General features: G+C 38.9%; 1 protein-coding gene across 1 annotated transcript in view; it reads right to left on the bottom strand.

Moving 5' to 3' along the window:
* LOC127425333 (CUB and sushi domain-containing protein 2-like) overlaps window positions 1-15,175 on the bottom strand; it is a 463,524-nt gene that overhangs the window by 310,997 nt on the left and 137,352 nt on the right. The window contains exon 5 of the mRNA XM_051671189.1: window positions 5,590-5,797. Within this exon, the coding sequence (XP_051527149.1) occupies window positions 5,590-5,797 (208 nt within the window). The remainder of the gene's footprint in view (window positions 1-5,589; window positions 5,798-15,175) is intronic.

The raw sequence follows: 15,175 nt of genomic DNA on the forward strand, positions 1-15,175 counted from the left end.
CAGCATTAACTTACCATGTGGCAAAATCTGAAACAAAGAAGTCACAAAGACAAATATTTACACACTAACTTTTACTCCTAACATGGACACCAACTGCAACACATCCACTCCATGTTTGTTCACAGAACTGTTTATGTAAATTGCAGTTGTTCAATTAGCACAATAGTTCACACAAACTGAACTATGGTGGTATAAATGAATGCATGCGTAATGTGTAATTTATTCAATATCATATTTGGTCTCTATATCTTCAGAAAATTAACAAGAGTATTTTTGAAGAGGTTTGGAAAAGGAACAATGCATAGATAAATCTTTAAAGACATTGTTCTAACTATGTACTTTAAAATATGCAACTGTTCCACACAGAGAAGGGAGGGTGAGCCACACTGTGTGGGCCCCTCCGATCTCAGCAACCAATCATAACCCTGAAACAAGTAGCACCAAACTGAAAACTCTTCCTCATCAGGAAGGTATAAAACTATCCTCCGGATGACCGCACCTTTATCCTGTATTCCCCATCCAGAAGGTAGTTAACCGGATACACTTCTACAATGCTTCTCCATTCTGAGTTCCCGGCTGTCCATCCGAGAGACAGTATAAGATTGATCAAGTACCAAGTCTCACTACAAGAGACTATTGCCATGCCATGTTTGGAATCCCTATACCAGGGAGATAACAACAGTGATAAGGTTTAGCTCTGGCGAGCAAACCTTCTATTCAAGTTTTGTGCATCTGCGTGTTCTAGATGATGAATCTTGCACCGACATAAGGGCTGTATATCTGCGTGTTCCAGATTGCAAGAACCCTCTTGTTGCCTCCAGGAGATCAGAATGCCTTAGCTCCTTTGTGTCCAAGGCTGTTGAAATAGAATCCAGCTCCTTCTTCACTGTAACATGGCTCTGAGCCCCAGTGGAAGACGTAGCCATCACCAAACTCAGTGATCAATCAAGGAGAATGTAAATATCAAGACTAAACCTCTTTCCAGGGACCTTGGCATTCGTGTATACTATTAGTTTTTGATTATCTAATGTTCCTTAGATTGCATAACCTGTGTATCAAATGTCTAGCAAATAATCTTTGAGTTATTTGTTTCAGCAGAAACAAGGTTTTCACCTTATTAATTAATAGAGAAACAGCAATTTATCTTTAATGAGATAATAGTCATACTTTGCCATTGCTACATCCAATTCAACCACTTGCAAATTTCCATCCCATGCACTTTTATTTACCTATTAATTTATATTATTATTGAATATATCAGTACCATTTTGTAGTTTTTGTTAGTTATTCTTGTTTATCTTTTTGTAAATACAATTCATTTTATTACAACTGTGTGTTCCTTGTGTTGATGATACAGAAGAGCTCTAAAGAGCTAGGGAATCTCACAAATCCTTCAGATTATTCAGATGACCAACTCCCTCCAATTTACATCATTTTAATTTATTAAATGGTCCATTTGGATTATTTTTGTTATACTGTTAAGGTGAAACTCCTTAGCTGCTGCCCCAGGGATGGAGGGGAGGGGCTGTCTGATATTAATAATCACAAACACATACATCTTAAGTGAAGTGTGATCAAAAATCACCACATACTTTGTTGTCTTGTGTGAGGCCCAGTTCATTTCAATTGGTGCCATGGTGATTCTCACAACAAACCAATGTACACAGAAAGTTATTCCAACAAGGTATTATTTCAGTGTATATGTAAGCTATTCAAAGGATAGGATATAGGATATAGGATATAGGATATAGTATATGGGATGGGATGGGATGGGATATGATAATGCAAACACTGTGGCGGTGTTGAAACATTGCTGTTTGTTTGAGCAACCCAGGCATTCCCCTTGCTATTTGGGATGCTCAAACAAACAGTGTAATGTTTTGACCACACCACACACCCACAGTGTTTATACTTTTCAGTGAAGCATGTACAAATTGCTTACTTATAGTTGTCTATGTATATTATAGTAGAAAATATTTTAACATCTAAAAACACATCATTGCCATTCATAAGTAACTCTGCCATCACTGTAATACTGCTATTCTATGAAGTAAATTCCACTAGTAGTATGTTTATCAATCTTATGTTATTAGAGTGTAATTTATAGGTCCACAGCCTCATCACAAAAATACTTTACCATCCATATCCAAGAAGAAATTGTGAGAGATTTTAACTGTGGTTAGCCCTTTAATGGGTGTGAATTGAAAACCATGTGAATGAAGAGGCTTAGAGGGAGCAGAGGGCCATAAAACCATTTTCATAATTTTGAACAGAACTCTGGTGCTCTAGACAAGGCCTGCGATGGACTGCAACATTTTTATGCTCTCTATTTGGTCCAAGCCCTGTGCGCATTATGTGCTGAATAATTGAATCAAGCTGTGATTTGGTTCTGTTCCATTGAACAAGTGCTGAGATGTTTCATGACTAGTGCTTCTCCTGGCTTTCTCTCTCTCTCACGCACACTCTCTTTTTTTCCCCTCAAGTTTGCACAATACAAAAGAAAGATCTATCAAACAGAAAGATTTAGCTCATGATCCAGTTCAAAGCAATCTCACGTCTTCTTTTCTCAGCAGAGACTCTCTTTTCTCTCATTACATACTGTACCTTCAAACTGCAAAAAATTAAAAAAAATAAAAATTAGATCTCTAACAACTCAGTTGTTTCTTTTAGCTCTTAGACAGCAGTGTGATTTATTAGAACAAGGTTTCTCAAACGAGGGTCCATGAGGGAACTCCTTAGGGTTCGTGACATAAATGTGTCAGTAATTTACAAAATTTTAAAAACATTGACAGATAATTCCAAATGTTATCCATACTTCAAAATAATAATAATAATAATAATAATTAAAAAAAAATCTATTTGGTTTAAATTTGTTACCTCTTTGAAAAGTCATTTTGAATTATCGAAAATGTAAATATTGGCTATATCGTATCAAGATATCAAATGTGCATACACAAATGGAATGACATATAGTATGTTTATAAAATTATCACAGAAATAAAAACAGAAATGGCAGATAAAATTAGACCATTTTACACACTTGAGGACATTGAGGCCAGTGTCCCTGTAATTCAAACGACTTAAAAAAAAAAAAAAAAAAAATTTTTTTTTTTTGTATTTATTTATTTTTTATGTAACGTTTTTGTGAGGGTTAGGTTTAGGGGTAGGGTTAGGATAAAAATCATTTTGTCTATGGAAAGTCCTCGTGAACCACAAATACCAACGTGTGTGTGTGTGTGTGGGAGTATTGAACTCACAGTTTATGAGGAACATTTTTTAGGTTACAAACTGGTAATTACAAGGGTATTATGCTATAAATGTGGTTTATGCGGACATTTCTAGTGTCCCCATAAATCAAATCGCTTAAAAAAACATACTAAGGGATATTTTTTTGAAAATGTAAAAATGCAGAAAGTTTTTTTGTGAGGGTTAGGTTTATGGGTAGGATTAGGGGATAGAATCTATAGTTTGTACAGTATAAAAATCATTATGTCTATGGAGAGTACTCATAATGATAGCTGCACCAACATTGTGTGTGTGTGTGTGTGTGTGTGTGTGTGTACACATGTTTATACTACATTGTGGGGACCAAATCTTCCCACAAGGATAGTAAAACCTGAGATCACCTACAATCCCAATTCCCAAAAAGCTGGGACAGTATGATAAATGCTAATAAAAACAAAAAAAGAGTGATTTGTAAATTATATTCAACCTTTGCTATACTTAAAGCACTACAACTACATATTATATGATGTCTTTCCTTGTGAATTTCATTGTTTTTTGAAAATGTACAGTAATTTCAAATCAGATGATTGTAACACACTCCAAAATTTGTACATATCTGTCTGCATTCATGGTGTTCTCACAGATGTGTGAGTTACCCATGCTATGGGCACTGACACACCCCTGGCCCATACAGACACTGGCTTTTGGACCTGATGCTAATAACAGCTTGGATGGCTCTTTTCCTCTTTTGGCCTGGATAACACGACGGCTTTGTTTTTCAAATTTTTTTGGAAATGTGGACTCTTCAGACCAAAAAACACAGTTCCACTGTTCTACTTTCCATCTAAGATGAGACTGAGCCCAGAGAATACAGCAGCGCTTCTGGACAGTGTTGATGTAGGGCTTCTGCTTTGCACAGTAAAGTCTTAACTTGCATCTGTGGATGCAGCGGCGAGTGGTGTTGACTAAAAAAGGTTTACTAAAGTTATCCCAAGCCCATGTTCATTATATCCATTACAGATAAATGCTGTTTTTTTTAAGACAGTGATGTCTGAGGGATCAGAGATCACACACATTCAGAAATGGTTTTCTGTCTTGTTCTTTACGCACAGAGATTTGACCAGATTTCTTGAACCTTTTAACTATATTGTGCACTGTAGAGGGTGAAATGCCCAAAATCCTTCCAATTTGTCTTTGGGGAACATTGTTCTCAAAGTGCTGGATTATTTGCTGAAGCATCTGTTGGCAAATTGACAAGTCTCAAATGATCTTTGCTCTTGAAGGACTAGGCTGTTTTTGGAGGCTCCTTGTATACTATAACACGATTGCCTCACCTGTTTAACATCTCCTGTTTCACATCCTTGTTATTTCAACTCGTCAAATTGTTATTAGTCTTAAATTGCCCCTGTCTCAACTTTTTTGGAGTGTGTTGTAATCATCCGATTTGAAATTACTGTACATTTTCAAAAAACAATGAAATTCACAAGGAAAAACATCATATAATGTGTAGTTGTAGTGCTTTCAATAAAGCATAGGGTGAATATAATTTACAAATCACTCCATTTTGTTTTTATCAGCATTTTTCATACTGTCCCAACTTTTTCGGAATTGGGGTTGTACCTTGTGGGGCCCAGCCAGCGGTCCCCATGAGGAAAATGGCTTATTAAACATACTAAACAATATTTTTTTTTATTTATTTTTTTTATGTAAAAATGCAAAAAGGTTTCTGTAAGGGTTAGGTTTAGGGGTAGGGTTAGGGGATAGAAATGATTGTTAGATCTGTATAAAATCCATAAAATGCATGGAAGTCTATGGAGATTCCCCACAATGATATAGTTTTTGTGTGTGTGTGTGTGTGTGTGTGTGTGTGTGTGTGTGTGTGTGTGTGTGTGTGTGTGTGTGAATGTGTAGTCTAGTCTAATCTCTGATTGTGATAGAAATGCCAATAGTGAATTAAATGAAATAAAATATTTGAATATAATAAGAAAAGAACATAAAATTTGACCCATAATTCTATTATCTATTCTATTAATGCTATTCATATTAATTGTATCGCTCTATATTATTTCTGTACATCAACAATTGTCTCATTTACGTCTATTTTTCTTTCTACTAAGGAACTGTTGGATAAACCTCTGAGACCAAGTTATTACATAAATGAAACATCTCCATTATGTCTCCTGATGAAAGAGCAACCTCTAAGCAAAAAAAAAAAAAAACCAAAACAAAAAAAATGGCATTGCATTACAACAAGCATCTGCACTGATAAGCACTGGGTTTTATAAGCCGTATTTTTAGGTATCCTCAGTAAAGACTCAGATGGACCTCTTTTGTCAGAAATCAAAACCATAATTGGGCACTCACCACTGAGATGAACCTTCTGTGCCGGTTATCTCCAGAACATCATAATCCTCTTCCAAATGAAAGTCAGAGAAGACCAGGGCGATGGTGTCACCTGGCTCAGCCAGCACAGTCCAGGTGCAGTCCGCATTGTTGTTGTACTCCTGCGGGTAGTTTGGACTAGTGATGACACCACTCTGACCCCGCAGTGTGCCGCCACATCCGTCGTCCGCTGTGAAGAGGTCACATGCAAATACACAGATAAATAACATGTACAGTTAAAGAAATATTTCACCCAAAATGAGAATGTATAAGTAAATAAAGACATGTTGGTTTGTTTATCACACAAAGCTATTGTATAGATACAGAAGACTTGAAATATAGTGTTCAAGTTGTATGGACTACTTTTCTGAAACGTTTATAGTTCTTTTTTGTCATTTTGGAACTTGACAGGCTGAATCCCCTTGCACTATATGGAAAAGGTTGGCCAGTAAATTCTTCAGCATTTCTCTTTATGTGTTCCATGTAAGAAAGACAGTCATACAGGTTTGGAACAACATAAGGGTGAGTAAATAATGACAGAATTTTCATTTTTCAGCAAAAATTCTCCTGAAGTCCACTATCATCTCCACTGTATTTTTTTTTCCACTGTTTGTTCAGCTCAAGGTTGTTGTGACTGCAACAGACAGCCAGCTGATCAACATCCCATCTGTATGCAGACTCATCACCATCGCAGATGATGCCAATGACCATGGTGTTGTTTGCAAACTTCAGGAGCTTGACAGTGTGGTCTTTTGCAGTGCAGTCATTTGTGTACAGGGAGAAGAGCAGTGGAGAGAGAACGCATCCCTGAGGAGCACCAGTGCTAATAGTGAGGGTCCCAGATGTGAGTTTCCCCAGTCTCACTAGCTGCTGCTTATCTGTCAGAAAGCTGGTGATCCATCGACAAATTGGGGTGGGCACGGAGAGCTGTGTCAGTTTGGTTGAGAGAAGATCAGGCATGATGGTGTTGAAGGCTGAACTGAAGTCCACAAATAGGATCCTTGCATAAGTCCCAGGTCTGTTGAGGTGTTGCAGGATATAATGCAGTCCCATATTGACAGCATCATCCACAGACCTGTTTGCACAGTAAGAAATCTGAAGGGGGTCCAGCAGGGGTCCAGTGATGTCCTTTAGGTAGGCAAAAACCAGTCTCTCAAACGAAATCATGACCACAGACATGAGAGCGACAGGTCTGTAGTCATTAAGTCCTGTTTATTTCCTTTTTTTTAATGATGGTGGAGTACTTGAAGTAGCAGGGAACTTCACACTGCTCCAGTGATCTATTGAAGATCTGTGTGAAGATAATGGCCAGTTGGTCAGTGAAGACTTTCAGACAGGCAGGTGAAACACCGTCTGGGCCTGAAGCTTTCCTAGTGTTATGTTTCCAAAAGACCCGGCACATATCCTCTTCACAGATCATAAGTGCAGATTGAGTAGCAGGAGTGGGGAGGAGGGGGGTTCCAGGAGCTGTTGATGTGTGTGAGTGAAGTGAAGATCAGAGCGGGGGAGGGATGTGAGACTGGGCTTTTCAAACCTGCAGTAAAAAACATTTAGTTAATCAGCCATTAGTTGACACTCTACAGTGCAAGGGTGAGGTGTCTTGTACATGGTGATGCTTTTTAGGCCTTTCCACACAGATGCAGGATCGTTGGCTGAAAATGGTTTGTTCAGCTTTTAAGAGTAGCTTCTTTTAGCCACTCTGATTTCCTTAGTAAATGTGTTCTTGGTCTGGTTGTGCAATGTTTTATCTCAACTTCTGAAAGCATTCTCTTTGGCATGACGAAGCTGTCTGAGTTTTCCTGTAAACCATGGTTTATCATTACAGGCCAGTGATGCAACACATAGTAACATGGATGTAATTAATTTAGATAAATGTACAAATATATTAATTATTTGTACTGGTAATATGTTATTGTCCTTAAAAATGTGCTAAGGAGACAATTATAAAATCAACAGGCACTTATTGGCTGCTGTGGTAATTGAGTCCCCTGCTGCCCCAATGTCCTTAGTGAATCAAATGCAACTTCTCTCTCTCTCTCTCTCACTCTCTCTTTAGCCTTGATGCTTAGTCTCACTGCCTGAGAGCGAGTCCATGAGGTGAGGAAAAAGAGCCATACCAAATAAGGGTGAAGGCAAAGCAACAGAGCCACTGACTTCCCTCCCACTCTCTCACGGTGCATCCCTCCCCAGCAAAAAAAAAAAATAAACAAAAAGAGAAATTAATAAAACAAATTTGACATGGAGAAAAGTTGAGTCTGGCGCCCTACTCACAAAAAATCTTAAGGCTAAAAGTAGCTCCAAACTCAGAAATTTAGGAGCAAGTCTTAAAAATGATGGGCGTGTCACTCCTAATTTTAGGACTCATTACTTTTTCATCTAAGAGTAATTCATGGAGCATTTTAATGCTAAAAGTAGCTGCTAAACACGAAACAATTTAAAAGTCATCCTGAAGCCTCCAACAATTTTTAAGAATTAATCACAAACGATCTGAAGCATGGCTGCTGTTATCAATCCATGTTGCAATCGAGTGAATGTATTAAAATATAATGACTTTGACCTTTTACAAATTGCAAGGGTGCTTAAACTATTGTAAACTTAGTTAGGGATGCAATTACACTGTAAAATAAAACCTTAAAAATTTGTTTCATGTGGAAACATCAAAATTAATTAAACTGACTAAATTGACCTGACAAATTAGGTTACACCACAAACAAAGTGTTTTTAGTTAGATCAAGTATAAATAAATAGACTGAATATGAATAAATTGAGGTAACAATTGCAGGTTACAATTTTTTTTTTTTTTTTTTTTGTACATCTCCTACAAACTGAAACAACCCAATTTTACCAGAGATTCTGAGCGATATATTAACAGAACCTAGCCTGCTATTTGGGGTGAAGTATTATGAACTGCATGTAGCCAGTGTGGGATAAATATATTTAAAAAAAAATAATAATAATAATTATTGTTTTAAAAATATGATTACAATTACAAAGACCAAATGATCCAATTACCTGTGGAAGATGTTTGTCACTTAAAGGCTGTGATCTCTGCTCTTAACTAGAATTAAAGAGAGTACCACCATTCTAACATTTCTAGGGAAATGCCATAATTGATGTGGAAACATTTGTTCCCATGCTTTCTTTTTGGCTCTAACGGTGAAGCTGCCTCCAAATTTCCCTTTAATTATGTGTTTCCATATAAGTTGAGCTAGAAGCAACCAACTTCCTTTGTCTTTTCTTTAGTGTGGGTTCTGTATTATCCATAGCTCTTTTATGCTTGTAGTGTCTTCAAAAGTCGGTTAATAAATAAATAAATAAATAACTTCCTAAATACACTTCCTGCTGTCCGTCTTGAATGGATTTTCCAACAAATAGCAGTTCCATCTCAACCAATCCCTTTGGGCGACTGAAGAGCCTTTATGGAAGGTCAACTCCACCTTACTCCTACCTTACAATTTCCTTTCAAGATTTGTTTAGGTTTTAAACAAAAACTCTTAGCTATAAACTCTTTGGAGAACTCCTGTGTGGTCAAATAAAAATCTTTACGAATAGGGGCCCTCACCCCCTTTTTCAAAAAGTCCATCCCCCATTACAACCTGAAGAGGCATAACACAAAGAGTAAAACATTTTTTTAAAAAGTTCAGAGATTCCACAGGACGTCTGGGAATTCAACATCTGAGGCAAACTGCACCATACAATACAGAAACTAGGGATGCACGACTACAAATTTTTACTAGTAGACCAGTTGTCCAGAAAAGAAGTGTGCTAGTTGACTAGTCGGTGGCGGGTCAATGTTTACCTTATGTAAAGGGCTCAACATCAGTCATGCATCAACATTGGTATTTGCAGTTTCTGACAAGTACTATGCTGTGTAAACTGTGTGAGTGAAGTTTGAGTTAACTTTGAAGATACGGACGAGAAACGCAAGTGTGTATATCTCCATTGCAAAATTCATGTCCCACTTGCCTTTAGTTTCTGTCAGACTTTGGATGACACTTGATTAGTTTCAGGTCAGTTAAAAATGATTTTGTGTTGTACGAGTTCACAATCAGACGTCATACCATCTCCGATGTCTGCAGTGCGGTTCACTCATAACGTGCTTTGAAAACACAAAGTGCTCCAAGTTCAAATTATTATCACTTTCCTGTAATACCAAACGTATTTGGCTGTTCCTGTTTATTACACAATAAATTGGCTAATTGGCACACTTTTATTCTCAAGTGAATATTTATGATGGTAGGTTTATTTTTGAAAGTTGCCTTCTATAAGGCCATTAGAAAGTAGATTTTAGAAAAAAGAGGACAAAAAAAGAGGCTAACTTGGCAAGTAGTTTTTGCAGGCTTCACACTCAATTTTGCGGGTTTGCAACGCTTAACATGCTCCCACGCCTTTTTCATCTGCAATATTTCACTGTACAAAGGAAAATAAAACCAAGACCTGTTCCTAGAGGCTCCCCAACACTGCATTCTGAATGTCTCCCTTATCTGGCACACCTGTTTCCGGTATTCAAGCACTCTACTAATTAACTGATCTACTGAGTTGAATAGATTAGGGACCCATCCAAAATGTGAAGTATTGAGGAGCTTACAGAAATAGGGTTGGAAAACACTTCCCTAACTGAAACCAGAGATGTCTTTGAGCTGTGGATAATAGTAAATGTTCGTTCACGTCAGTGTGCATTTCTGTCAAGATCACATACAGTATGCATATACACATATGCACAAGAAAGACAGCAGGCCTTTTATCACACTTAAGAATGCAGAATGTAAAGACAACCATGCCCTGAAAACCCTCCAGTCTGATAGCTGCAGAAGAATTCTGAATTATGGGTGCATGCCAAGTGGATATATGTTGCCTTCCAGGCAAGTAAAGGAGCAAAGAGCCTCAGTGTGAGCGAGTGCGTGACTCATAATGATAACCAGGAGGCTCTCAGGAGTAAAAGAAGGATTGAAGGGAGGAAAGAGAGAGAGATAGATAAAAAGAGTGATGGGAGATTTGTTTAGGGGGTGTTTGAGTGTGTGTGTGTGTGCGCGCGCGCGTGTGTGTGTGCGAGCGTTTGTGTGTGTGCGAGCGCGCATATGTGTGTGTGTTCGAGAGAGATGAAGAGGAGACAACGTGAGAGAAAGTGAGTCATCACACCTACCTAGCAGGCAAAATTTTATCTCTCCGACCAAATAAACAATATCCCTGTCAGTGTGAGAGTAAAGTATGTGAATATGCGTCACACAGTTGAAGAATCTCCCTGTCACCGATGGGTAATGAGTTCCTCTCTGACAGGCCAGCATGGGATTCATTAGCGGTGACTGGCTAATCGCATGATTTCTTTTCTGTGAGTGGTGAACGGAGCAGAAGACCTGGGACCTATCAGTCTTCTGTGGGATCTGTCACTCTTACAATTCCCCAGAGAGACACAGAGCATATGTGAGGAGAAGCCTCTGAGAGCTCTCGAAACAGAGGCATGGAAAGCAGAATGGAGGGAGGGCTTGGAGGGAGGACAGGCCATTGGTTTTCCAGCCAAGATTTTCCTTCAGACTTCAGGAGGACACACCTATCTCTGGCCTCAGATCTGCCTCTCAGTTTGGTTGTTTGATCTTAGAGACGCTTTGTGACTTCATGCTTGAAATGTTCATATCTGAATGGCTTTTTGAAAAATAATTTAGTATTTATCTAAACAAAAAGTACAAAATGAAAAGCAGACTGCCATCATCTGGAGGAAATGTCAGTGCTCGCAAGGCACAAAAGGGGTTTTGGTTCTGTGTAAATGAAACTTTGCCATTGCCATGACACTCGTCACACATCTTGTTTTCAGTCAGCTACATGCATGAATCAACATATAGGGCCCTATTTTAAGAGTGCTAGCGCTAAGTGCAGAGCTTTAAGTATATATATATATATATATATATATATATATATATATATATATATATATTATCATTATTATTATTATTATTATTATTATTAGCACATCATGCAAATACTTTAGAGTACCATATAAATACCATGGCACATGAATATGGTAATAATTCAGTGCAATGGTATTTATCAAAGTAACATGAAATCACCATCTGATACCACCATAACATGTCACTGCCATGTTACTTTTTTGTATGACCTCCCTGTTAACAGAATTTTAGTTTAAATCAATTATTTCACTTAATGAGCTAATGCAGACTTTTGAACAGACCAAGAAATTCATTTTCATGTCCAAGTGACTTTTCTATTAGCTTGGATAAATGTATGATGTGTTATGCATTAAGATCTAAACCCCTTCAAAAGATGCTCTGCTTGTGTTACATGTTGCTCTGCACTGCCTTCCTGGAGCTCTGCGGCTGCCATGGTAACACAGCAGAGAGTGGTGTGCATCAGAACCCTGAGACCTGAGAGCACAGCTCTGATAAAGAGGAGGAGGAAAAAGAATAAGCAAAGAAAAGGATTTTTGGGGAAGACAAGCTCAAATCCACTCTGTGAGATTTTGAATTTTCTCTTTTCTTCTTTTTGGGACAATCATTCTGTTCAGTGTGCCATAGAAAAGGATGGCATGGCAGCAGCCCACCATTTTGACATTTTGAATACAGAAATATGCATGTATTCCCACTGTGAGAGTAAATGAGAAAGAGGCGTTTAAGAGGTGCATGAAGATTCAGACAGTGTGGGGAGTAAATGGGATACCAGAGAGGCTTGGAGGCCAGGGATCTGAATCTATATTTTAATTTGGGGTGCTGTTTAGTAATATATGTGAATGTAGGCACATATGTGCATTGTGTAAGAAAAATCAAATATGGCATTTTGGAGTCTGTACGATGTGTTTGAAAGAACAGGCCTGGAAGATGTGTACTAATGAGGAGAAAGAATCAAGATAGCTTCTGGAGCTTTCTGGCTTGCAACACTGTGTGATTCCTTTAAAGGAAATGGCCCAACCCCTGCCACCTCCTGGCCACCCACAATCAGAGGCTGAGAAGAGGCTGTATGCTATCGGCTTTCAAGGCCTTTGATTTGCTATTTTCTGTACATGTGTAGAGAGCAGAACTCTGTTTGGTTTCGGTCACAAGATTAATTAATCTGAAAAGCCATTCAAATAAACCTGAACGCAAAAGACAGGAAGTAGACAGATATGGTGGGAAGATAAATAAAGCATGACGGATGACAGAGGATAAAGTACTTATATATTTTTAGAGGAAATTGGAGTTAGAACCTTCCAAAAAAACATTCATTTATAACAGTTCATGAATATAATCATTATAAAAAATAAAAATAAATAAATAAATAAATACATAAAGGTTAGGCCAAATTACTCACTCATTTAATGTATTTGTTTTTAAAAGCATTCAATTATTACTCTTCTTTCTTTCATGAAACACAAAAGGAAAAACTAACTAAAATCATTCACACTATTTTCCTGCCATTTAATTAAAGTGAACAGTACTTTAATGAAACCAAGTGGGATTTACTTATTTATTTATTTATTTTCTAAAATAGTTTTGTGTTTGTGGCAGCGGGGGCATGGTCAAGCATCTCTCCGGAGAGAGAGAAAGCGGTAAGGGCGCTTACACCTGCAAAGTGCAGCTTTAACTTGCGTGAACGCCCGTTGACACTGCTCCGTCCACTGGACCGGATCTGGAGCTCCCTTTTTAGTAAGATCAGTCAGCGGGCTGGTGACGTCCGAATAATTAGGTACGAACCTTCTATAATAGCCAGCCAGCCCCAGGAACTGTCTCACCCCCTTTTTGGTAGTCGAACTATGAACTGTTCCAGTACCACCTGGTCAATAATTCCCTGGACGTCGCGATCCCCCGCTAGCAGCCATCTTCGGCAGGCGTCACGGAGCCGCTGGGCAAAGGCAAACGGGCGGTCGGAGCTCTCCAACTTCAAGCTCCGGAAGAGTTGACGACTTTCCTCCGGAGTGCGACCATTCCGTTGCAATATGGCTCTTTTTAAATCTCCGTAGGCCAGGAGGCTCGACGCTGGCAGTTGTTGAGCCGCGAGCTGGGCTTCCCCGGACAATAGTGGGATCAATCGGGCTGCCCATTGGCCGAGCGGCCAGCCCCAGATCTCGGTGGTTGTTTATTTAATAAACAACTTAAACACACAACCAAAACCACACAGTACAGCTGCCTAAAATTCTCTCTCTCGAACTGTCATCCCCGGCCGCCTTTATCCCTCGCGTGCCCCATCAGGCTGACTGGGGACCGGGTGTGTCTCATTCCAGCCCGGCCCCGCCCTCCTCGGCTCTACACTGTTCCCTCACAATAGTTTGCATTCTGTTTGCATCTCTCCACCAACAGCTGGTGTGTGGTGAGCATACTGGTGCACTATAGCTGCCGGCGCATCATCCAGGAAGATGCAGCACACTGTTTGTTGGTGAGGAGAGTCCCCTGTTCAGTATGTAAAGCACTTAGAGTGTAATGTCAGAAAAGTGCTATATAAATATAACATTCATTCATTAATTCATTACCTCGCAATAAGTTTTACATTCCCCTGCAACAGTTTTGTGTTCGCATACTGAGTGTCATGACAACGCAAAACAGCTCTGATGCAGCATTACATTTTTACAGAACCAAAGTGAAAAACCTGAACATACACAACATTTTAAAACAATTATTTTACTACTTTGCAAGTGCTGTCATTTCCTTCAAGAAATGCAAAATCAAACTGTTTAATTCTGCATGCAAGAAAATCATAATTGGGTTTTACTGTAAATGTTTTACTGGTTAAGTAAGGATGAGAGTGAAAAGGTATGCAGAAAATAGGGAGGGTGGATTTGTGGTACTACTAAACACCTGGTACAAGGAGGACGGGGTAAGGGAAAGGGCATCATTTTGAAGATTGGATAGGTCTTACAAACATGAGACAGGATAATGGGAGAAAGGAGGAAGAAAGGAAGGATAGTGGGGCTTCGGCATCGGCAGGAGGGTGTCTTCTTCTGCCATTGCATGCCTAAGCATGTGTGTCCTTACGTAGGCTTCCTGTCCCCCAGCCTGGGCACAGATGGCCCTAGTTCATACTGGCCTACAAAAACACATTCACACTTGATCTGGAGACCACAGCTACTGTGCATACTCGTGCATATATCTAATACATTATGCATGCTATTATCTATGGAGTATTCTTTCATTGTTCTATTAACTGCAAGACTTAATGTGTAGATTTATATGACACTGTTATGAAAATGTACTCCAGTGACCACACACAATAATAAAGGCATGCATGTACCATGTACAATATGCATATTTAGGAGCCTGTGCTTTGTGTATAAAAAAAAAAAATGGGCTTCACATGTCAGCACATGTAATGTCAATGGTGCGAATACGGCCTCACATTGTGCTAATATTTGGCCTCAAACTGTCAGCGTGTTTTCAGTGTGTTATGACGGAGAGCATTTGGATATCCCTCTCTCCCAGGCAACAGCTAGAACTCTAGCATGTGACCCCGCTGTCTCAACTAAAACATCTGTATGGCTTTCACACCTCTGCAGGTATAACCTTGGGGCTTTGTATTGCATTTAATAGATTAGAAACCAACCTGCTATTACACACTGGGATGCCTGTCATTTTTGATAATGACACTTAGT

Source organism: Myxocyprinus asiaticus, chromosome 34, assembly GCF_019703515.2.
Source record: "Myxocyprinus asiaticus isolate MX2 ecotype Aquarium Trade chromosome 34, UBuf_Myxa_2, whole genome shotgun sequence".
NCBI classification, from domain to species: Eukaryota; Metazoa; Chordata; class Actinopteri; order Cypriniformes; family Catostomidae; genus Myxocyprinus; species Myxocyprinus asiaticus.